Source organism: Anopheles coustani, chromosome 3 (assembly GCF_943734705.1).
Source record: "Anopheles coustani chromosome 3, idAnoCousDA_361_x.2, whole genome shotgun sequence".
NCBI classification, from domain to species: Eukaryota; Metazoa; Arthropoda; class Insecta; order Diptera; family Culicidae; genus Anopheles; species Anopheles coustani.
In genome coordinates, this window is record NC_071288.1 from 6,740,529 (window position 1) to 6,765,684 (window position 25,156).

At 49.6% G+C, this 25,156-nt stretch overlaps 1 protein-coding gene across 1 annotated transcript; it reads right to left on the reverse strand.

The window, feature by feature from the left end:
• Positions 1 to 215: 215 nt before the first annotated feature.
• On the reverse strand, positions 216 to 24,061 carry LOC131272300 (transcription factor cwo). The gene is made up of 4 exons (XM_058273983.1): positions 23,994 to 24,061; positions 4,752 to 4,875; positions 3,307 to 3,640; positions 216 to 3,228 (listed from the first exon to the last, which is right to left on the reverse strand). Exons 1-4 carry the CDS (start codon positions 24,050 to 24,052, stop codon positions 1,874 to 1,876), a joined length of 1,872 nt encoding a protein of 623 aa, XP_058129966.1. The 5' UTR covers positions 24,053 to 24,061; the 3' UTR covers positions 216 to 1,873.
• Between the last annotated feature and the right edge of the window lie 1,095 nt (positions 24,062 to 25,156).

A 25,156-nucleotide genomic window follows, 5' to 3' on the forward strand; every position in this document is an offset into this window, starting at 1 on the left:
TTCAGGCAGATCCGATAAAAAATAATGTTTTTAAACAACGCTACGTGGTATTTAACGGACACGTGGTATTTAAAGATCCAAGTGAAAAGCAAATGCATGAGAATTCTTTCCCATTTCTCTTATGTTCCGCCAACCTCCTACCACTAACGTGTGTTCGGATATTCTAGAACTAAATACTTAAAAACAACAAATAATTTCATTTTATATGTAGTTATTACATTTTTTTCACAATTCTTTTTAAGATAGATGTATATGGATATATGCTTTTATCTCTCCTCTGTTTTAAGCGGCTTTGTATTTGCTAACCTATGCAACAGTTTTCTTCCGCGGTTCCTCTTTTATTTCAATATTTGCATTCTGCATGTTGATTTATCAGATACTTGTGTGGTTCAGTATATTTAATGTATAAAAAAGACTAAAAAGTAAAAAAGTCACCTCAGGACTAATTGTCTGTTGTTATACAAAAGAGGGGTTTGCATTTATTACGCACGTCTTCGTCATCACCAACGATTAGTTCACGCAATCGATCAAAAAGGTACAAGTCGCTTCCGAAGCGCTATTATGGCAGAAACGGGCGGAAAAAGTAATCAATGTATCTACTGTTCGGTTCGCTTTTCCTCACATTTTCCGTTCTTCGCAGCCCTCGACACCCACCCTTCGTAGTACCCTGTGTTTTGTAATTTTCTTGTGGTTCCTTGTTCACTTATTCCCCGCGTTCGCGTTCTATCACTTGTTTTCCCGTGGTCTTTTCAGTAAGGTGACGCAACAAATGCATCGCAACCGGCGATATTTTGCTCCTTGCCTGTTTGGTTCATCTCTATTATGTACAGTCCCTTCCATCGGATGCCTGATCGATCGGTTTTCTTGCCGTTTTTCCTGGCACTATCCAGCCTGCCCGCCCGCCCGCCCACCCGCGCGTCATCCTCCTGTGAGTTTTACTTTACGTTTTCCTACTATGTTGCACAGTATCACAGATTATTTGTCCTTGATTAAGAAAGTATGACGAAAACGAAATAGAAATTAAACGTGTGTGTGCTCTTGACGGTACCCAAAATAAAAGAGAAACAAACGAAAAAAAAAATTGCTAAACATTTGTTACCCTCCTTCAACGGAGTCCCAGGCTTAGTAAAGGGGACATGGTAAGACTACTGGAACGCGCCCGAAACCTCCCAACGGTGGCTCGATTTTGTCCCTTGCAATACACAACGATTGGGTTCTTCTAAGGATGGCGTGTTTTCATCTACTCTACCCTACCGATGTAAACACATGTAGAACAGTTCTTGTGGAGTTTAGTGAAGCTTCCTTTTCGTTCGAATCCATCCCTTCTGTTCGCTGGAAAACATGGCCATCCGTTCGCGGTACAGTTGGCTGACATGGGATACACATTTCTTATGCTTTTCCCTACTTCAAACACTAACGGCTTGTAACTTGTACGTACACCACCTACGGGAAGGGGTTTACCTGAGTTCAATTTAAATATACATAATGTGTATGATTACGATATTGTTCTCTTCCGTTTTCAGTCCTCTCCAGGGACACCTGCCGAAATATCCAGCAAGTAAGGTGACGCCACGCTCTCAGCTCTATTGGTGTGGTTACTTGCTGCTACACTAGACCGATCTGATGTTAGTATATTCCAGTATAACAACGACATGATACACCAAGGATACATACACACACACACACGATCGACACCGACTCAGGAGACACACGAACATACCGGCGAACAATTAATTTAAAAAAAATGCACTATACGTGGGCGTTCTGTTTGACTTTGTGTATGGTTTGGAATATGCAGCCCATGCACCTCGCAGACCGAGGGGGTGGCGAGGGGAACGTTTAGGAAATGGTCATCCTGCCCTCTCCCACCCGTCTAGCAGCCACTGATGATTCCTTCGACCAGCTTCGTCTTCGTTTGCGGATGGAGCCCGTTGACGGTGGCTTTCATTAGCAGGCTGGCGCCGCTCGCCGGGTTGCCGACACCGATGGTCGCCGGGCTGTAGTTGACGCTGATGCTGATCGGATGCAGCGGCGGCAGCTGCAGGAAGCCCTTGCTCAGCAGATCGATCCCGTTCAGGTATGGCAGCAGCGTTTCGTAGTCCACGTTCAGCGGCACGTAGAAACCCTGCGTATGGCAGGCGAAGATCGGCACCGGATGGTAGGAACTGTGATGGTGATGGTGCTGCTGCTGTTGTTGCTGCTGCTGCTGGTGCTGTTGCTGGTGAGCGAACGCGGGGGTCGCCGAAGCGCCGAGCGTTAGCACACCGCCAGCTCCACTTCCGGCGGCCATCAGTTCGTGCTTGATCTCGGTCGCCGGAAGTGGGACGGCGGCGGACGAAGCGGCCACCGTGAGCCCGTTCTTGGCGAGCGCTAGTTTCTTCTCCAGCGGGTGAACACTTTCCGCGACTGCCATCAGCTGCTGACTTTGGTGAGCGTCCACCAAGTGGCCACCAGAGTTGGAAGAGATCGAAGCCAGTTCGCTGCTGGTGGGCGGAAGTTTGCGCTTCAACGAGAGCGGCTCGTCGGAGGAGGACGCAACGGTCGACGACTTCATTGTGACCGTGCTGGATGTCTTCGATTCCGGCGCGGAGCAGAGACTTCCGCTGCTGGTACTGCTACCGTTTGTCATCGGGGAAGCGCGCAGCGACGGCTGGCTCTGCTGCAGATGGTGATGGTGGTGGTCGTCCCCGTGCGCCGACCCTGGACTGCGATCGAGATGGTCGATCGAGTGGCCGTTCTCGTGCGTATCCTGCGAGAACCGCTGCTGAATGTAGTTCTTGAACTTGTAGCTGTTGTGACTATGCTCGTGCTCGGGGGACGCGTGCTCCGAGAGATTGCGCGACCGGATCGTACGCAGGACGCTCTCGTGCTGGTGGTTGATGTTGTTGTTCGTGTCCTGCTGCAGACCGCCGACGATGCGCGGTGGCGACGGGGCGTCGTAGTCCTGCGTCGAGTGGTTGCTCGACGTGTCCAGATGCTGCACACTCGGCGCCGTCGACGTGATGACGGCGGCCTGGGGCGGATTGTTGCTGCTGTTGATGCTACTGCTGCTGGTCGCACTGCGGAAGCTCAGATCCTTCACGTCGTGATGGTCGTTGCTGCTGTGCTCCAGGTCCGACGGGCAGGTCAGCATCTCGCGCAAGTGCTGCCCGATCGGTCCGTTCGCCAGATAGATGGGGCTTCCGCCGTTTGCCATCTCCACACCACATCGCGACTTAATCATTTCACCTGCAACAACAACAAAAAACCACACTCGGTCAGGTAAAGAAAAACTCCCCTGCACTCAAAAACGCCCCATCAACTTACCCTTCATAATCTCATTGCAGTGCTCCTTCAGGTGCGCCACCATCCGGTAGCACATCTCTTCGCCACGCTCGCGCAGCATAAACTTGGCCGCCTCGGTCAGGCAGTCGTTGTACCCGAGCCGGTACTGCTCGCCGCACGATGTCTCCCGGCCACACTCCTGGTTCTGCAGGTTCTTCAGGTGCCGGATCGCCATCTCGATGATTTCCGTCTTCTCCACGCGGCCCCGACCTTTGCGCATGTACTGCTGCGGGATGAGCCGCGAAAGGTCCGCCAGGCAGGAGTTCATCCGATCCCGGCGTCGCTTTTCGATGATCCGGTGTGACAGTGGATCTTGCTGTTGGTGAAACGAATTGAAGATAAGTGTAAGCACGCGTCCTTAAATTGGGACTCGTTCGAAGGTCACATATTCAACCTTGATCTTGAAGGAAAGTCTCAGTCGAGAAAGGGGGATTCCTCTGAACCACGGCTATATTGAACGAAAGGAAGGCGATTCTTCGGAATCTCGCGCTCTTCTCATATCATTTCCCTTCCAACAACAATCACCCATTGTGGATGTCTAATGTATTCAATTGATTGCCTCTCAACCCCGTGTCACGTGTGTGAACACCGCTCGTTGTTTCCAACCGTCTTGGGTGGAGCATTTAAGCATTCCGATACAACAATAAAAAAACGGTGCGCAATTAACACCCCAACGAGGTGTGAGAGTTTGGACATCGATTAGAGGTGCTTTGCGTGCTTTCGGCTGATAAGGTGGCCCCCGGATGAAGTACCCACGCCACACACACACACTTGGGGAGATTAAAGATAGGTCACCAGAGAGGGAAAACAAGCCGGTGTCTGATTCGAATCTCGGCCGCGAACAATCCCGCTATCCCCCCGGCATTTCAAGGAGTGACAACTAGCAGGAGTGTCGGTAGAGATAATTGTTACATCGGCGAGCACCAAATGGGCACTGTTGGCAATCGGACGTTCACGTGTCGCTAGCGCAGAGAGGTCGGTCACGTTTCCAGACCCTCTAACAACGCCCGACACTGGAACGAGGATAATGTTCAAGGTTGTGCCGGGCATTGGTTATCTAGGCTTGAATGAAGGTTTGCAACATTGTTGCGGCCAGTTTGTTCGTTATGGAATGAGAGCATACCAGGAAGCTAAAAGTGAAGTTGACAAAATAATTCAATAAGGCACATAGTAATTCTACATCTCGATTCCGTTTGCTTGTGTAGCCCCGCACAAGTGGCATACATCTGAAGCAAGAAAGACAAACAGATGCTTCTTGTGCTTCCGTTTATCTTCCCCTGGGGTGGAAAAAGAAGTGTGTGAACGTACAAAGAAGAACGAACACGCCTAGTACATACATCCGGGACCGGATCGAGAAGCCACTCGGTGGTGACCCGTAACCATTTTGCCCACTTCGCGGTGGACTTTTGCCTGGCTTGCCTGCTTACCCGTGACGTCTTGCCCCGCCGTCCTGGGGGAAAATCGGCATCGTCCTCGCTGTAGGTGTTGTTGTTGGTGGAAAAGTTGAGCCCCGGTTCGCCGCAGTACGTGTAGCCGGGCACGCTTGCCTCACTGCAAAGTAGAAGAGAGAGAGAGATAATGGCATCGTTACTACATGGAGCGAAGAGACATTGGATATCGTCATCATAGCTATGGTTCTGGTTTGGAAAATATTTGCGTACACCGTCCGTATCGACCGGGAAACGCGGAGCCAATCCCGAACGTTAGGCCGGCTGGTTAAACAGCGTGTGAATTGCTTTCTTAACTGTTTCATGCATTGTTGCGCCGTGAGGCGCCGAAAACAGGTAAACCTCAATACTACCATATTCTTACCACACCGTCTCCTCATACCACAACCCATGTCGATGACCCTACCAATTACGTCAATATATTTAACCCATGGAATGCGATTTTTCACTCGCCACTCGACGTGGTAAACGGGCAGTACAACAGACCACCGGTTTAATGTCACTACATTGTTGCACTAACAACTTCATCTCGGGAGCACGGCTTTGGTGGGGAAAAATTATGCAAGACAAGATAAACCATTTTACCTTGCCCCTCTCCACTCGCGATAGGTATGCGTGCATCATATGTTGCACATGCAGGTCTAGCTACAGTGCACCAAGCCATAGCTCATAATCTTTATTAGAACCCCGTTTACCCCCCCCCCCCCCCCACGGCTCCCGCAAGACGCTTTTGAAATGTTCTCCATTGCGCCATTCTTGAGCGGTAGTGCATGTCGGCAAAAGGCGGCGGAACGAGTTGCAGTTGCCAGGCGAGGCCGGAAATCACTCGACGCCTACGATGATGGTGTCGATGAGAGCATGAGATCATCCAGCGAGGGCTCCGGATGATTGGGCACGGGACCGACCCACCATACCGACCACCGCGGTGACTAATACACATCACACCAGGGGGCGATGAGTCTTCCCGCTTCTGCCCTTTTTGCCCACCTTCCGGAAGGCCCCACCTTCCACCATGGGGCGGCGGTTGATGACCTTTTGCGGTCGGTGTGTGGAGGAATTGCATCCCATCGTACATGGTGTACCGATACTGGTGAGCCCTTTTGCTGGAAGCACACACTAATTAGCGCACGTTTCTGAGGAGACTTAAAGGTGGTTTTGCACCAACACAAACCGTTGACGAACGTGTCAAGTTGTTCCCGTACAATGTATCCTGCCTCAGATTGATGATACAAACGAGAGATAATTATCGGATGGAGGAGTGTTAGTTGGCAAGAATTAGAATTAGAACAAACCTAACACAGGAATAACGTACAAGTGTTGATCTTCTAGGAAAAAGTTGTTCAGCATTTACAGTTTGATACGTTATTTTCCTCTCTCCATTTCGTGTGTGAAATGAACCACGTAATAAAGTGATTCGATGCATGACAAACAGTCCCGTTTCCAATTCCAAGTGCCTCAAATAACCTAATGAACCCAGCGGTAAGCCTTTCCCAAAACAACACCCGTGCTGTGGGAATGCAACGTGACACACCAGAACACTTTGTCTGGCACGTTTTTGCCGGTGGGCACCGAATGGGAATCATACAATCGTACCCTTCCGTGTTTCGCGGCCGTCTCACCCCGCACCGGACCGAAAGGTCCGAGTTCACCTAAGCCGCATTAGCATCGACTGTATCATGCATGCAGCCACCAGTGAGTCACACACATAACAGTCACACGTTTGACGGCATGAGCATGGAAATCGATCGGTGGGTCTGGTGTCCGCCACCCGGAGGGCAGACAGCACCACCACCATCCGGGATTGGTCCCAACGGTCTCTGCAATAGGTCACAAGGACAACCGATGTGTTCCCGCGTCTGGCTCCGGTCGGCACGTGAACTCGCGCGTGCTGTCCGACACGGTTACGCTCTCCCCCTCCCCCCCCCCCCTCCCCTCCGTTTCCCCCCAGGAGCCAAAACCGTGGCCAGATCTTTGGATTTATTTATTTCGATTCGTTAACGGACGAAAAAAGCTTGTTTTTGAACCCGCCGGAAAACGTGAGACCATTTCCAATTGTAATCGGGACGGCGCGATGTGAAGGGGGGTGGAGGGAAGGAAGTCGGGCTCTAGTCAACCACGTGCTCCCGGTGTGGTACTCGGGCGAGGCGTTCCAACCGACAAACAAGACGAAGGAGTGTTCCACCCTTGCGCACGTTACAATGGCCATGGTGTGGAAACCCCGTACCCCGTACATTTCGGTCGGGTCTGCCGCCTGGGAAATAAGGTTAGATCTACAAAACAAATTGTCACATGCTCGGGCGACCCCGGGGCATAGCATAGATGGGATGTTTTGACGGAGTGATAAAAAAAAACCCGCACGCAACGTGCCTCGTCGCTTCTAGCTTTGCCGCACGTGGTGTGGCTGATGCGTTCCATGTTTCGAGCCGCCATTATTCACCAATTATCATACGCTCGGGATCGGGATTTAGGCATTCGGGAGATGTTGACGAAATTGGGAAATCTAAGCAGAGGAAAGTATGGACGGGGATTGCGTTACCCAACGTGACGAGAAAACAATTTTAATTGCGAAATCAAAACACTTTTAACAAGCAATCACTTATGCGTCATGTATGTATCAACATTAATTGCGTCTTATTGTAAATCGTTCCGTGTTACTGTACTGGTGTAGAATTAGTTAGTCTTCATTTTGTGATATCGACTTATCAGTCTCTAAGACGGGTGTCAGTGCTCTGACGCGTTAGATTTTGGCGGACGATATTGTATGTGATTTGACGGATGTGAAGTCGGGTCGTCCGATTTTTTCCGTACGATAAAATCAAAATCGTTGGAATGCTGTAACATTCCAACGTCCGCCCGTCTGTGACAATCCTACGAAATCTCGTTTATGTGGCCGGAAACGAGTACGTTTCAAAATAGTCCTTTCGATGGTGGCAACATCAGTATTCCCCATTGTTGCGTAGAAAAGTAAGGGCGAATAAATAGAACCAGGCTCACATGGTGCACGCTTCCCTCTGTACCTCCGATCTGTTCGGTTTCAAAACAGAATCTTCTCACGCGAATCACGACCCACCTTCCTCCCTCATCCCTAACGGATAGGAAGAAAGGGACGAAGAAACATGCGGCGGCCCGATGACGAAGCTTGGCGGCTGTTTGTACGTTTTTTTTCCCACCATCTTTACACCATGCGAAGCTCACCACAAGTATCACTTTTATGATCCCCTACCCCCCATCCATCCACACCCCCCACCGGTCCCATCCGTTCGGGGGTGGTTGGGATCGGTTTTCGTTATCCTGCGCCACCGACGATACTCGGACCGGCCCCGTGTCTCTGGTAGCTATTTTTAAACCTATCCAAAACGACCGGCAGAGATTAGAACCGACCCCCGACCCCGCCGTTCGGCAACCGTCCCTTTTGGGCCACCGGCCGACACCACCGGTGACGAACGAAAACATACCGCGGATCTGGCCGAATGCCAACAAACGTGACCAACGAAACAGCGCCGCCACAAGTCAGCGCCCCCTCCGAGGACACGATTCGCCAAACCGCAGCACCGGCACCGTAAAACCATACCATGGCAGCTTCCTGCCTTCGGTTGGGTGACTTCTTTTGCTAGTTTTTCCTCGTTTTTTCCCCCCGTTTCGCAGATTGCGAATGCGGGCGTTGGCATTCACTAAACGCTGGCGCTTCGTCACTCGTGTCGTGTTGCAATTTTAATCGTGCCGAACAGTGAACTTTGGGAAAGTTTCCGACTGCCGAAAGGGTGATTTTTCGAAATTTTATACATCTTTCTCAAACAACCGTTCTTCTAAACGAAGTGTAAACCGCAACCGTTAAGAGATAAGAGAGCAAGCGGTTGCTGAGAACTTTCGCATGGGAATGTGGTTTTCATAAGTGAATTATTTTATCAACCACAAACAAATGATAAAGAAGCAAACACGCGATCAGTTGGAGAAAACATTTGGCTACCAGATAAAAAGACACATAATTCTTGGAGGTTTGTCTTCGCATGTGTTCCATTTTTCGACCATATTCGGATCATATACCCCGACACTTGAACGTTGACTTTCCAATCGTTTAGATTTCATTGCATCCTACCGGTGTTTACGGCGCTTATTTGCGACGTCTGGCATTCCTTAGTACCTCTGCGAACCGTTCAATGAAATTCGATGCTGATGCGGTGATGATGAGACGACCGTGATCTAAAATTGGACCTTCCACTTGACGCACCACCCAAGCGGAACGTGAGCGAATAGTCAGCTTTTTCCTTGATGTTCACCACCGAAACACTCTCATGTGTCTTGTGTGTAGAGCAACGTGGAAGAGAAAGGGTTGTAGCCTAACTTATTGAAAGGCAAATCTTATCCTGCTCGCAAAACAATGAACTGACTGGTATCAATTTCACCCCAATTTCGAAGGCATATAAAAACGAACCGATGTTAATGATGCACTCACAGCCAACGTTGAAGCCCACGTTGTATAAACAGATTCTAAACTTATCGAAAAACGCCAACACCGATGAGTGGTTTACGGTTAAAAATAGAATATGCGAAACGGTTGAAAAAAAAACCCCCACATCCAATCGGGCACGTTAAAACCGACAGAAAAACGCACCCAACAGCAGTCGACAGCTCGAAGATCGATCGTGAGGGGTTTTTTTTCTTCATATTTTTAAGGGTAGTGAAAATAATCGTTTTAAGCTGTCCAGAAATAAAGGACGTTTAAAAAAAGATAAGAACAGGTCCCCGAGCTTACAACAAACCCTCTTTGACGCACGTGATGTGGCGGAGCGTTTTGTTGAGAGGGAAAACAGCAGAAAGGAAGAGGGTACACCTACCTCGGAAAGGGTTAATCTCTCACGGCTGCGGCTTGACGCATCGGCTCGGTAACGTTAGACATTCGTTACGTCCCGCTGCACACGTGAGCTCCACAACAACCTGTTGTTGCCGGGGCGCAAACACAGAACGCGCCAAACGTCGCCAATCGATTCCGCGGCGAATGTCGACGAGTGTGCTTTCGGAAAAGTTTCCACAATGCACGGCTGGCGGAGAACGTGCTTATGGCGATCCGGAAGTGTAAAACGTAAAACTCCCGCCCGGCCCTTTATCGACGTTCCGACGTTCGTCATCTGCCTCGTTTACTTTCGATGCCATGAAGGGAAAAACGAAACACACAGTCAATGTTCCCAGTGCAAGCCGCGGTACTTAAGTTACGGCGTCGGCTTCTTCACCGACCGTCGACCGCCGTCTGGCCCGTCTTTGTGGACGTGAGAATTTCGCGACGACAGGAAGCAGAACGTTGATGGTGGCGCATCGGGCGCGTCAATAAACCCGTCGAAGGTTGCGAACCGGCTCCTCGCACGCGGAACACGTCAGCCACACTTGGTGTAAGATTCGCAGAAGACGTTGGATGCATCACGCCGAATGCAATTGCTGCACTTTGTTTACATCTGTGAACGCTCATTTCCCTCGTGACAATTGTATTTTCTGCTGAGGTTGGGGGTTTCTTCCGTGCGGGGATGAAATAACAAATCAGCCATTTTTATGGTCGAACACAAACCCCTAAATGAGCATTTTTATAGGCAATAAAGCGAAATTAAACATTATAAAATAGGATTCAATTTCTCTTTTCCACACAAATAACGGTTCAAAACCACGTGGGCCATTCTAAAAGCGTGTCATTTCGAAACAATCCAGCATAAGTCGCCGGATTTTAGGTGTGCGAAATATGGAGCAGTCCTATCGAAATGAAAGAATGTGCCCTCGATTACCGGGGCGGAAACAACGGGGCGGCCATACACCGAGGGGTGTATTTGATGGCGGCCTAGTCGTCTCACGTGTTGCTTTGCTCGGGAAGGGAAACGAAGGAAAACACAACGGCGCGTGGGGAAAGAAGAAAAGTGTAGTCAAATAGTTGAGGGAACTAAAAAAAAACAACCCACCCATCTAAAACATAAAACGACGACGTCGTCGTGGGTGCGCCGGGTGATCGTTCGCGTTTCCGCATTATGGCCCCCGGCCCAAACATCCACCCGGTGTGCGAACTTTTGCCTCGACGATCGGTAAGAAAACCGCCGTCGTCTTGCGCACGTCGACGCGAGGTGCGCTGCGCAAACCACCCCCCTACAGAACCTCCCCACGCACGCCTCCTTTCCACCCACCCGGCACTGGGCTGGTCGGTAGGCAACAAGTGTTCGAGGAGAATTTGTTTGGAGGACCCATTGGGAGGTAGTGGAGGTGGCATTAGGGGTGGCGTGTCTACGCGCCTTCTCCTGCCACGCACCTTCGCGCCGTCGCCATCTTTGCGCGAAACCCCAACCCCAACCCCAACCGGCGTGTAGTCAAACTGGCGAATCGGAGCGAGATAGAGACGGTTGGCGCGGGAGTGAACGGGACGCAAAGGGTGATACAGCAAGCGAGGAGAAAAAAAGCAGATTCGAATAAATAGCTGTCGAGCGCTACACAAACGTTGGTGGCACGCCAACCATTCCTGCACGTGATGCCGGCGTGGTATTTCTTGTTGCTTTTATTTCCCACTGTGTTTTTTTTGTTTTGCTTGTGTGCTACTGCTTTTCGGTGCGCGGTGCTTGTGCTAACCGTGGCGTATTATGGCAGAGCTTGTTGTTTTTGCCGCCCAACCCCCGTCTGTTGCGCTTATAATCGCTACGTCATGCGCCGTTAAATTATGCACACTAAACCCATAAGCCGTGGCGGTCGTGCCTGTTCGCTGCCGGTTGTTGCGATTAACGGAAGTGTCTCGCGGACCCCCGCGCGCGCACGGTTCGCCATTTGGACCCGGTTCGCCTCCGATGAGTAGTTTGGTTTGGGGTACTTCAATATAGCGAAAACTGATCGCGAAACACTACACACTGTGCGTATGACACGTTTTTGTAGTCTGGATTGTTTTTGGCTATTAATTATCAATCAACAATGTATGCGAAAAAGGGTAAAAGAAAGTTGGGAAGCTTCAAAATCATTGCTTTTACTACAAGAACATACTCATGAACCAGGATGGAAATCAATTAGCTCCATTTTAATCCAAGCAATCTTGTTTAAAATATAAAGATCGCCATGATTAAGTTTCCAATGCAATTAAAATAATTATAGATCATTGGATTTTTACTAATATATTACAAAAAGATTTTGTATTATTTGTTTTAAGGAATAAAATCAATTCAAAATGATTCTAAGACCAGTTGTCATACATCCCAGAGGCGCACAAGAACGATAACTTTAAAAGCAAACCGTACGTGCGTGTAATGAAAATGGCCGATTTACAACACACACACACACACACGAACGAGGCTAGGCAAGAAACTAACAGGAAGATTTTGCAACCCAAGCACTGCTCACATTTCCGTCAATAGATCTCTGCAGCCGGTTGCATTTGCTGCACTTGCACTTGTGCATCGCATACGCTGCAAGACCATGTGAATTTATTTCTTCTTTACTTGCGTTCCCTTTCCACCCGCTTGGTTTTTTTTTTTAGTTTCTCTAGAACCAGCGAACGATCAACTGCTTTCCTGTTATTCCATCGAAGCACAACTGGGCGACAAAGTCGATCCGTGCGGTGGATTAAGAATTAATTCCTCCGCAAAAGCGTACCAATCAATGTCCACTCTCCCGAGTCGACATAAATTAAAGCTGCAAGTTAGCAACAGGACCGAAGGGGGTGCGGGGGATCCGGCTCCGGTTGGGCACGATTGCATTCCATCACGAGCGCATTTCCGTGTGTGAGCCATGCACCCGCATACAGCGCGCTGTGTGCAGCTTTCCCGAGAACTTGGACGTACGACTAAGAATACTTATACGAAAACAAAAATCACTGAACCTGAACCGAAGTGTCCGCTACCCAAACAGGACACGACGGCGAGCGATTTCGTTGTGTGTGTGTGTGGGTGAACCGGTTTTTGTAGCTTGTTTTACCATTTTCCCACTCGGATGGTGTCTCAGGACTTTTGACTCGCCTTCGAACAAAATGTTCGCCCAAAGAGAACAACAACGAGGACTGTTGCAAGTGCAAGCTACAAATCATTTCTAGTGGGAGTGAGACCCGGTCATACGAAGGGGATTGGCCGACTAATTAGCACACACGCACACACCTCGCCGTTGGATAAGTCTAGATCTGTGTCCCTTGACAACAGTCCCCCAGGGGTGATGTTCATTGCGTTTCAGCTCGTTAGACAGCTCGTGTTTATTGTCCGTCCGGAGTTTCAGCTGCACCGCAAGGACACAAGATGTGCATGCGCTCATATTGGTCGAAACCTGAGGCCGAAAAATGGTCGATCAAAATCGTACGATCATGACATCTCCATCTCCGATTGCGCGAGAGAGAGACCCTACGGACGCAGATGGGGACCGGCTAGACCCGTTTGGGTGCTTCTCCGGAACATTGTCGTGTGCGCTGTTGACTTCATCGCCGACGACGACATCGTCAAACGGGTTTTATTTATAGCCCTCATCGACACAACGGGCCACGCAACCAACATGGTACGCTACGTTGATATCGATAGCGATAGAAACACATTTCTCGATCGAAGTCAAATGGACGACACTGGCACGGAACTGTACTGACGAACGTCGGGGGAAGCAGTTAACCTTCGATGCAATGGTATGCTGCTGCCGCTGCTGCTGCTGGCCGATACTTGCCCTAGACCCGGCCATTGCGTTGTCCACGGCCGAGCATATTTTGTCGCTGAACGAGCGGCGATAAAGTTGAGCAATGGCCGATCATGCTTCGTACAGTTTTATTGATCACGGTAGCGGGACTAGAAGGTTTCCTATCGAAATTCTCCCACCCAGTGAAATTGATCCGGCAATACCGGTTTGCCATTTGTGAGAATCATTTCCAAGTTTTCCATAAATATCTCGCGCGTGGAAGAGGAATGCTCCGAGTGCTTGATATATAAAGTAATTTGCACGACGATTGGAGCCGTTCCACCTGACCGATGCACGTGCCCATGTGATCGTGACCGGCCCCGAAGTGGACCAGTCTTGTGAACGCTAGCAATTAGCGGGCGAACGAATCGTTTCAAAACACATTCTTCGCTGGCCGGGGGGGGGATCAAGTAAAGTTTGTGCGTTTATTATTGATCCGCAATTTGTAGCAGGGTGCGAAGGCAAAGGCGCTACACCGGCTGTCCAGGTTTTCCCCGGGTCGGGGTAAGGGATCCAGGTGCTAAGCGATCCGACAAGCCGGGAGATGCTTTTCACACACGCTTGCGTGGCCCCGCCATTTTAGTACCATCCGTTGATGCGCGTGTCGTCGGCCTCGTCCAGTCTCACGTGAGCGAGATTCAGGTCACTTCATGCAAAATGGACTCCCAGGGCGGATGGCAATGGGCAAAACGCCACCCCGTTTTTTTCTTTTTTGCACCCGGAGGGTTTCGAGGTGTTTCAAACATTGGAGCTCCATCAGCCTTCCGCCTCAGTCCACTTGTAGGCAGCACATTCTGGGTCTGACCGAAGGACGACATGCCGAGGTGATGCGGCGGGATGTTTACACAACGCCTAGCTGACAACGGCGGCCGACACCGGGGTGGGAAGGTTTTCGCGAAATTTTTATTCCATTTCGTGCGGGTCATGAGTTGTTGTGGGAAAATGGACGAGGAGCCCTTGGGTTTCAAGGCGTTCTTGGGTGCGTCCAATGGGTTCCGTTATGTTAGCAACCAAGTAAAATTAAAAAGTTACAAAACTATTTAATACAACACACTTTACACGCGACTCACACTTAGCACACGTGACACTATTACAAAAATTAAAAGCTTAACCAAATAACCATCCAAAACATGGGTATACCTAACAGAATACATTACAGTAATTGATCCCTAGACACCACAACGTGAAGCTAGGGCTTCATCTGGGGTGCGCTAATGAGATAAATTCTACTCTCATGAGTTTGAAATTAACTGACACCGGCTACCCTTTCGTGGAGGGTTGTTAACTTTTCGTCTTCGCTCGGCAACGATCGCCGCTAATCACGCTTGGATGCGGCGATGATGCATCTGAACAACAGTTCAGTGTGAACACTTTTTTCCCACCGGACGGAAAATGTGTTTGGCAGATGAATGAAAACCCACACTCGTGCTCGTTAGCGATCGCGTGCCAGAGCCGACGTAGGGTGCTGCTATTTAAATTTTCTACGTGTGAAAATGTACAGTTCCATTAACTCGATGAGTGATTAACAGAAATATATAACATAAATTATAAATATTACAAATCTTAATAACTCACTCGAAATAGAATTAATCAATACTAAATACTTTTATGTATAATAATTTAAGTTTCCAAGTATTAAACATCCTCTCCTGCCCTGGAATGTGCTACTGGTATGTATCTTCTTGCAGCTCTCAAAGCCACTTCCCTGTCCGAAAGTAACCGTGCGCGATGTGAAGTTCAAGAGCCAGCGCTCCGGCACATTGCGCCACCCAACCTCGATAAATTCAACGAACCGTGCAAACAAGGCGCGATCGGTACGCCACTCACACACCACAACCGCGAAACCCGGTCCACCCGGGCTCGGCGACGATCGCGTGATGACGTCGATGCTGGATTGCTTTTAAATGGCAAAAACGTGCGTCCAGCGCGGATGCCAACCGTGGTGCGCAGTACACACTCCTCCGGCGGGGGGTGTGGGGAAGTGGAAGTGGTCATCGCCTCAAAGGAAGGTAGATTTCGAACAAAAAGAGATTGTAGGACCGAATCAAACCGTATAACTTACGGTTGAAGTTTATTTGCAAGTACAACAATGTAAATTTATTTACATTTTAAAACCAAGATAATTGGTATAAAAGAGCACGAGAGAGCTTTTTCAAATAATTACTGTTGATAATTACAATAGTTTGTCTTTTTGAACAGCTCTTTCATTCTATAAACTTCTCAACCTACACCCCGAGCAAACACACAAACGCGGAAATCGATCAGAAATCGTCGTACCGTTGTCTTGTTGTTGTTGTCGTCGTCGTCGCCACCACCATCGTCTTGAATAAGCAATGAGGATAAAAAATAAACGCATAACCACTCACTTGATCACGGCCCCCGCACTCTACCACGCCACCGCCTTTGGCCGTGCCATTCGCTAGGTATTCGTCGTGGTTAGTCAGCGGTTGGAAGGGGTTCATTCTTTGTTCTCTCGCGGTTCTGCGACCAAAGCGCCACGGATAAAACAGAACATTAAGCTGCTGCTGCTATCTTACTTGTGGACACCCATATCGCGAACTGACCGCTGGCGGACTGGAGGCTGGGCCCTGGGTTGAGTGGGGGTAGGAATTTTCGCGAATAACTGGACCAACATTCACCCATACCAGCGAAGGTCAGCCATTGGAAGATCGCTGGTGCGCGAAGCGAAAACAAAAAGCATCAAGCAACCAAAACAAATATCACTTGAAACCCAGCGGAAGAGGCATGGAGCATGGACCGACGGTGGTGCGGGGGGGAAGGCCCCAAACCGAAATAGCCGGTATATCTGAAATCAACGTTCGGGAGGAAAAGGAAAAATGAAGCATAAAAAAAATCCCACCACCACACACACAGCCGACCAGGCATCCGCGCCGTAATGGCCACCGATCACGATCACGGAGACACTTGTGGCTCGATCGCAACAGTGTTATTCGCCCGTTCGTGATTGTGTGGTATTTCTCGGGTTTGGGTTGGTTCTTTTTTCCGCGCATTTGTCTTCTCTTCGGTCACTGCCGTTTCTTCATCTTGTCTTGCCTTTCTAAAAATAGCCACGACACGCATGACCGAAACAAACCGGCCCTCTCCGATCGCCGTTTTTCGTATGCGCGATTTTCGGTGCGGCATGTGTGTCCACGATTTGGCCGTGTTTTTGTTTCGCATGGATCTGCAGTTCAGTAGACACCACCGTAACCAAATTTTTGAGATAAGTTTGGCTGCGGACAATTTCCTACGGAATTGTTGTGTGGTTTTTCATCCCTTTTTTAAGCTTGTTAGATTGTTTGCTTTGTACTCGCAGCATGTGCTAATTTTTTTTCTATGTGGCCACATATGTTATGTTCCTTTAAGTGCTATTTCTGAGCAAAGAATTTGTTGTTGATTCATTTCCTCTGCGCCGATAGTGAGTTTAATCTTTGCACATATTTTTCACACATTGTAACAAATTAGTGTGTAAGTTTCTATTGGAACACCCTGCGCATTAAACGCCTCAGAAACGTGTTGCGTCGTATCGACTCGCACAAAACTTCATTTCAAACGTATTTTTCAACACGATATCATTTGAAAATTCTAACGTGTACCATGCAAGCCATCGATCACGCACATCTCACCCGCTTGCACGGAGAATCGGTATGCAAATCGAGCTATAACTAGACTTTCCCGACAACAACAATCGTGCTTTGCTAGCGATTTCGATCTCATATAATTTGCGTGCCAAAAGACTACTAGTAGTGGCACGAACGAGAAGGATCATCGTGATTGTGATGGGAGAGAGAAACCAAAAACCGGCGAGAACAGCATGCAGTAGTGTATGCTTTGAATGAGGAAATCAAACCCACACCCGCCCAACACATGCCGGTGCACGTGACGGAAAATTTTCAACCTCCTGCCCTCCAGGCGCCGTGCCAGCAACGCCCGATTTTATCCACTTGGCAACATGAGAGAACAAACCAATCCGGTCCATCGTAGCTCCTACGTCAAACGGTGATACATCCATGAGGGATGTGATGGTTAATTGTAAAGATCGTCGATTAAATTACGGTGTATTCTACTTGCGTGTACCTTAGCAACCTTTTTTGTTTTGGATAAATTCTCACAAAGACAAAATGTCGAACAACTCTTTAGCCAAACACCAGGAACCCAATCAGCAATGTAAATTAATTATTACTGAAAATGTCAAATTCAGCATGAAATGTTAAGCAAAGATAAAAACCCAAACTAGTCACACTCTTTTTTATACCATTTAGGGACTGTTGTATTTCATCTATTCGAATCCCACTATAAGCTCGAGTGTGACATTTCAAGCGTGATCGAACAATTCGATCGGGGACGGAAAGCGGTCGGATCCGGAACCGGTTGGTGTTTTTGTTTCGACTTGTTTTGATTTTGTCCGCACCAGTTATGCACCAGTTGGCAGCAAAAGACCGGAAGATTAGAGAATGGGGCTCGTGATAATCGGTACGGAGAGGAGAGCACGATTCGGTGGCGTGAAGTTTTGTCGGCATTAAGCCACGATGCACAGTAAACATAAAATCAACATAAACAAATCAAACGACAACCTGTTGGGTTGGGTACTCGAAACAGAACTTGAGAATGGGACAACCTTGGCACACGCATTCCCAGCTCTCAACAACCAAGCCCTGGTCCAATGGATCTGTTTGAGGAACTCACAGATTTTCTTCTTCAACCCAACCGCGTCGGAACGCTGTGTGAAGTGCGGCAACACACAGCATTCCCGCTCAAGGACTCCATGACCACGTCTGGGGCGTCTTGTCTTGCTCTCGCTTGCTCGCTCGCTGCACCGTTACTTCCACCTTTAACGGGTCGGGTGTATTTTTATAACTGTAGCAAACAAGACCGCCCCGGCATCGCGTGACGAAAACGTGACGCAAAACGGAGGTGCACGCGAGCTGCATTTACCGCTACACACGGCAGAGACACCCGGTGCCGGAAGTTTGCTCTTCGAAGTTTCCGCAAATGGGTAACGTTTACCGCAAGACTCGAGGCAACGATATTTTTAGACGCTGAACGTGGCAGCAGATGTATGTAGAAAGTATCCAGAATCGACCATGAACCACCGTTTCACGCTTCGGGGCGGTATTCTGATATTTTCAATTTAAAAATAAAGCGATAGTTAGGACCCGGTGCCGTAAATAGATTATGATCCCATCGGAAGGTAAACATTTGCTTCACTTTTAAATACCACGAACATTATTATCAGCTGATAACTCTCTTATACCTAAAAGATTCAATTAAAAATCCACAGTTTTAAACATTAAAGTAAGAAATAAAAATCCTTTCCCGTATAACCAAAAATAAAGAAATATGTCCACCCGATAATCTTCGGCCTATCAGGTGACCTTTGATCAAAAGATGGCCGTTTACGCGATGGACACCAGCAGCGATCGTGCCACCGTGTGTAGCCTCACGGAGTCCATCGTCTGGACCGTGCTCGTCTGGAAAGAAAATAACAACAAACATGCAAAAAAAGGGACCCGCAGCAGATAGTGGACCCTCACGTGAACTTAGACCCCCCCCAAAAAAAGCGAATCCGTCTTCTAACCAGTCGAGACTAGCCCAAAAAAAACCCGATAAGGGTCTGAATTCCAAACCGAAGAAGCCGTTCCGTACCGATCGGATTGCGGCCAGCTTTAATCGAGGACTCCAGCAAAGATTCCGAATGCTCTAATGAAATGCCAGCGGCTCTCGGAAGGTTTGGCTTGTGGTTGGGATATTTGTTTTGTTTTGGCTGTGTGCGCTCTCGAGCGAGATTGTGGTTCGCCAATCACGCGCCTTCCGCCGTTGTTACCAGGGGCGAGCTTTTGCGTCGGAATTTTCTAGCGAAATCCATGTCCACCATCTTGACCGGACTTGTCGCTACCTGATAATGGGGAGATATTTCTCTCGTGCTATTTGTCGTCGCACTCGGCGGAGGGAATTGTCTTTGACGTACGCTCGGTCGCTCGCTCGCTCGCACGCTCCCTTCAAGCAAAGGCTTGGCCTTCCCCGGTTCGAGTGGATGCGTTAGTAGCAACCCGCACCCCGTGGGTGCGAAAAACACACCAACGAATCGATTTTCCCTTCCGCACACCGAATTGCGACACCCATCCGGCAACCGGGCGCCCCCATGTTGCGCCACGTTTGTCTGCGCTGTGTCCTCCTCGAGCGCGCTTTGGCCCGAAAACACGAGTTCGAGAGCGTTCGGAAGCGAGGAAAACAGATGAATAAATCTCGTGGCTGTCCACCTCGGCTTGGGGGGACCGTACGGTTTTATCGCTCCTCGAAGATACGCACCACAGCACCAGCCACCCTCCGCCCAGCCGCCCGCTCGGCGTGGATGCGTGCAAAAATAGGATGCACGTTAAAAATAAAACACCGCCCCCCAAACCCAGCCCAAAACCGTAATCACGACCACGAACGTGGCACTGTCAGCTGTGTAATTGGCTGATCGGCTGTGTGCTTGCTGTGTCTTGGCTTAGGAAGATGAACGTTGCGCACAACATCGCAAAGAGCGTCAATTTGTTTGCAAAGAATTTGGTTCAATGGTAAGTCTGCCATAAAGTTTGTTTTTAGACTCATTTAATCTCTGCAGATAGCAAAAGTATTACGCAGGATCAGAGGTGAACACTCCCAGTTGTAATATGCTAGCCACATTAATTCGCGTGTTGAAGTTATGAAATAAGGAACACCACTGTCCTACTGGCGGTCATAATCATCAATTGCTATGATCAGGATTTCAGACATATACTTCCAAGATACCTTATCATCAAGACATCAGGTGTTATCAAACTGGCACACGAGCATTGGGACAGACATTGTACAACGCATACACCGTATCGAAGATAACCGGAAACGCAACGATCCAACGAAACGATAACATTACATGCCACGCTACCTAAAGTCTATGCCGTTCTGGCCGGAGCCATTGGCCAATATTTGAACTTCCCGATTAAACCAACGGGCCTCACCACCAATGCACGACCCTTGCGAACAAGCCGGAGAACGTGATGACACCGGCTACCCATTTCCGCAACCCCCCTTTGCACCCCGCGACCCGACGATATCTCAATCTAATCTCGCTCGCGCACTGCGCCGCCATTTGTTGCGCGCCGATCGGTGGTTGTTGACGACACATGAAGCAGCACCGATTTCATCCGGTCCGTCCTCTATCGGCTGACTCATGGCGGATCACGTGATCAGCAGAACAGAGCGCGGCCGGCGGCTGCAACGGCACCACACCAGTTTGCACCGGGAACAAGGGCGACCGCTCGACTCGGCGCGCGATTACGGCGGATTTTGTGCCGGAACGTTCGTACGGCGATCGTCTCCGTTTTTTTTTTTTGCCAACCCCCTCCCCCGGGTGTTGGTCGTGGTCAAACGTGCCGTAATCAGTGCTGGAGTCCGGGCCCCAGGGTGACGAGTATGCGTGCGTGAGAAAGCAAGAGCGAGGTGAGGCCAAAAGGCGAAGAAAATATGCAGTTACTACACGCGCCTAAGCGGTCGGGCTGAACTTTGGAAACGTTTTCTGCGTCCCTGCCGATTACGGAGTGTGTTGTGGATCCATCGGTTCTGGAATAAGTTCACCCAAACACATCCACTGTTTGTTTGCTTCGGGCCAAAGAAAACAAAACACACCCTTCGTTGGTGGCAGAAGTGAGTCCGTTGCAACTCACGAATGGTACGTTTGTGAGCTCATGTACCAATCGCAGATTGGAGTAAGGCAGCAAGGAACCACAGGGGAGTTCAAAGTATCATAGAGTAGCTGATATGGATGGTGTATGTAGCGGAGGATGATACCAACATGGAACGTGGTTCGTATAGAGAAGATGTTGCCACGCATCTATCTGGAGTGCATCTGCACCGATCCGTAAAATATGTAAATCACAAGTCATTCAACTATAGCATCATAGGGAAAACAAATCACTTGCTGATATCTCGTTGTAAATAATCAGAAATGTCAATTTCAAAAGAGTTCTAGAATCCAATATTGTAGTATGTCTGACGACTTCCATTACCAGAGGTTATGTCACCTGCAATGGCCTTAGAAAGAAGCCTAAAATGCAGGTGGATATATGCATCTCGTCGCGATATTGGACCAAAAATACTTGATTACCCGGTCTAGGGTGACAAACTCCCATTGAAGAGAACAGAACAAGCTCCTGACGAGCCCAAATTCCTTGGCAACAATCAGAAACCATTGCTCTTGAACACTGATCGCACGCAAAGCGCTGCTGAGCAGCAGGAAAGAAACCTCACGGGTCGGATCACCTGACGCCGTACGTCTTGATAGGACGAATGGCCAACGGCGAAGAACTTGGCGTATCATCGCCGAGCACAAATACGTCCCTCCCGTACACCGTAGATCGTTCCACACGTGATAATGCTTCGGGGAGTGTTATTGTTGCCTGGAAGTCGGCTTTTCTGTGGCACCATCCGTCGCGCTCTATCTCCTCATCCGTGCTATTCACCCCCAGGGTGTGTTCGCGCCCGAGCAGATAGCGAGCAAATGGGGAGGGGGATGAATAGATGGTGCAGTCCACTTATCAGCGCCAGAAATAGCATCACCAAGACGGGCGACCGGTGGCGACTTCGGAACACAAGGCGGACTTTCGGTCCTCATCGGTCGACGGAGAAGAGGCAAGTTCGAGAGTGACCCGCGGGTGACATCGTTTCGGTGAAGCAGTTAAGCCTACGTGACCGAGTGATTCCATTGTCTATTCCACTTCGGAGCCGCTGGAACCGGGGATCATCATCCGCGACGGGGACGAATCTGTCGGAAGCGGGATGTAGGATGTGTTCATCGAGCTTGCCTGGTGGATTCTTTCGGTTCCAGCCCGTAGAGAGATAAGCGCGTACACCAGCGGGCACCACTTGGCCACGTTTTTGCGCTCGGCTGTCGGTTGTCGGTGTGTGCGGGTTCGCGACGCTTATCGGTCGCGCGCGGTCACACGCTTTCAGTCGTCCGTGGGTACAGTGTGTTGTTGATAAGCTACACTCCACGTCGGTACAGAAATATACTGGTCTACGTGTGCTCTCGCCGACCGTTATCAGCCGTATTTGTTTGCACTTTCCGTATCAGTAGACAACCATTTTCCTACACCCGCCCGTCCCCTAGCGAGGGGAAAGGGTGTTGACTGAAATCCGCCGCGATTTCAAGAGAACGAAAGAAAAACGAAAATCCTTCCCTCGACGGGTTGACGTCAGACGATTCGAGTGCTTTCCTTCTCCTCCCTTCATGAGGCTGGTGTAGAGGGGGGAGGTAGTATCCGTCGATTCAAAAACAGGGAAGCGGTACCCCACGAGAACGTTGTTGGGGCCGAGTTTGCGAAGGTTGTTTAATCCTTTCCCGGCCCGACACGTGACCATCGAGGGCTTACTTTGGGCATTAGAGCTAGGCCGTTAATGCCACCGGTCTGTGGGTTCCCTTCGGGTCCAGGTACCCGCACTGCCTCCACCAACCTACCCGAAAGCCATTCGCATGACGGTGGGAATGGGAAGCGTATCAGCAAGTTGTCCATCAAATTAACACCTGCAATTGTGATGATCATTCGCCTGCTTGCGCAACTCGTGCTGCCTTCGCTGAACACGATCCAATAAAACAACCATTAGGGTCCGCTAAATCTTTGTACACACGTGTGTCAGATTTCTAGAAGGAATTGGTGAGGGCTGGAAAGAGAACCGAGGATCACAACATGTTGTTGTGTGTTTCGTTTAAAAATATCGTTGTACGTTGATCTACCGTTTCGATTCCAACTCCTGTTTGTGATAACTTATGCAATCTTTACGATCCTGTGCGTTAATCAAACATTTTCCCTTTCTTTAGATAAACTCTGGCGTCGGTACCAACACAGCGGCTAGTCAGAATATACCGTTTGCGAGAGGCATTGAGATAACAGTATCGGTACGACTAAAAATTGGCAAACAATAATCCATTTTTACACATTTTTCTCCGCTTAATCGGTGCGCCGAGAAGGAAAACACTTGACCTGATACCGCAAAACCGACAGCGCGACGCAAACACGCGGATAATTTCCGACCATCCGACGTCCTACCCGGTTCCGTGCCGATCGTCTCGAAGACCCGATTGTTCGGAGGGGCCAGTTTTCCGCCGCGGTGCCGTTGCTCTCGATCGCACACGCAAAAACCGGTCCACCGCCGGGCCGGCAACCTTGACAGAGGTCAAGAATTTATCCGTTCCGACGACGTGCTCGACGAGCCGATATGTTTCCCCATGTTTTATTCGATTTACTTTTTTGTTTCGCCCCCTCGCCTGCTTTTTGTTTGCGAACATTTTTAACATTGCAGCCAGGCGCCAGCTCGGTAGCTCGGGGTGGCGATGTGAGGACAGCTACAACAAAAAAGAAGGGGGAAAAGCACACAGTTTTGAAGGCGCCTTCGTCCGTTGAGTGGGACGATTGGGTCGATTCGACTTAAGGAAACTTGACGATTGCTTTTTTTTCTTGAATAAGGATGTACAATTATTTGATTTAGTTTAGTGACAAGAATCTTCTTTGCCACCATAAATTTGGTCCAACATAACGTCCTACGTACCTTTCATATTTCAAAGAATGCGGTCCATGACCGTTAGCTGCTTCCCAGTATCCCTCCATGTTCCGGTGGGTTCGGACACCTCGATGCACCTACGATGAGCTCCAACAATTTCCTCGGTGACGTCGGTATGAAGCACTCAGGTCGGGAAATTCCACCACCACGGGAACACGTCGATGACTCAAGGCGAAACACTTGCACTGAACTTCCTTGGAAGGAAACGCTTAGCTTGGCGGAAATGGAAGTCCCCGCTGGAACTGGCAAGCGTGTGACGCACACCTAGTGCCACGGTTTTCGATCTTTCCAACACCGATTTCAAGGAATGGACCACCGCGAGAACTTTCACACTCCCGCACTTAACACTCCTTACACCCCTCACCACACGCTTCCGGAAGAACTGCGAATCCTTTCGGATCTCGAGAGAACGAGAGAGAGAGTCTAACGGTGACGTTTGGCTGCTGAGTCAAGTGTTTCTGGTTCTTGGTAGGTACTGCTTTTTTCTCTCTCTAGATTTTCTTCACGTTCGACGGGATTTTCCACAACGTACGGGCACGAGCAGCTGTTGAGCACGCCGGGTTCCGAGACGCTGGGTGTCAGCCCGCGGGGCCTCTCTACACACTACCACCCCCTTGGATGCGGACCGCCGGCCGATGTCGATGTTGCATGCGCGCCCGTTGCTGGAGCGGTGCTGCTGCTTCCGGTCGCTTCCGGGCGTCGTGCGGTGTCCTCCTCGTGCCGGACCGTCCGTCTATGATGTACCACACGGAGCAGAAGTGGGTGTAGCGTGGCTTGCGGAAAAACGAACGGACACGCTTGTTGTTGTCGAGCAGGAGCGAATTCTTCCCGGTCGCTGCCACCTTACACATGAAATCCGTTGTGGGGGAAATTGTCGCGGCGAAAAACGAACCAAAAAACAAAAACCCAAGCGAGCAGGGCTTGCGCTCTGTTCTTATCGGTGCGCACTTGTCACGGTGCAGCACTTGGGCACTGTCAAAAAATTAACTCAAGCAACACGCAGCACAACCACTCGCGCCAACTGTCAAAGCACAACCGCCTACTGTGTGCTGGGGTTTCGCACTTTTCTCGCCCACACGCACGGGGGTACCGATGCTTCCGGTACCGCTTTTCACCGGCACACTGGTGAAAACAATTATTTTATTATGTAC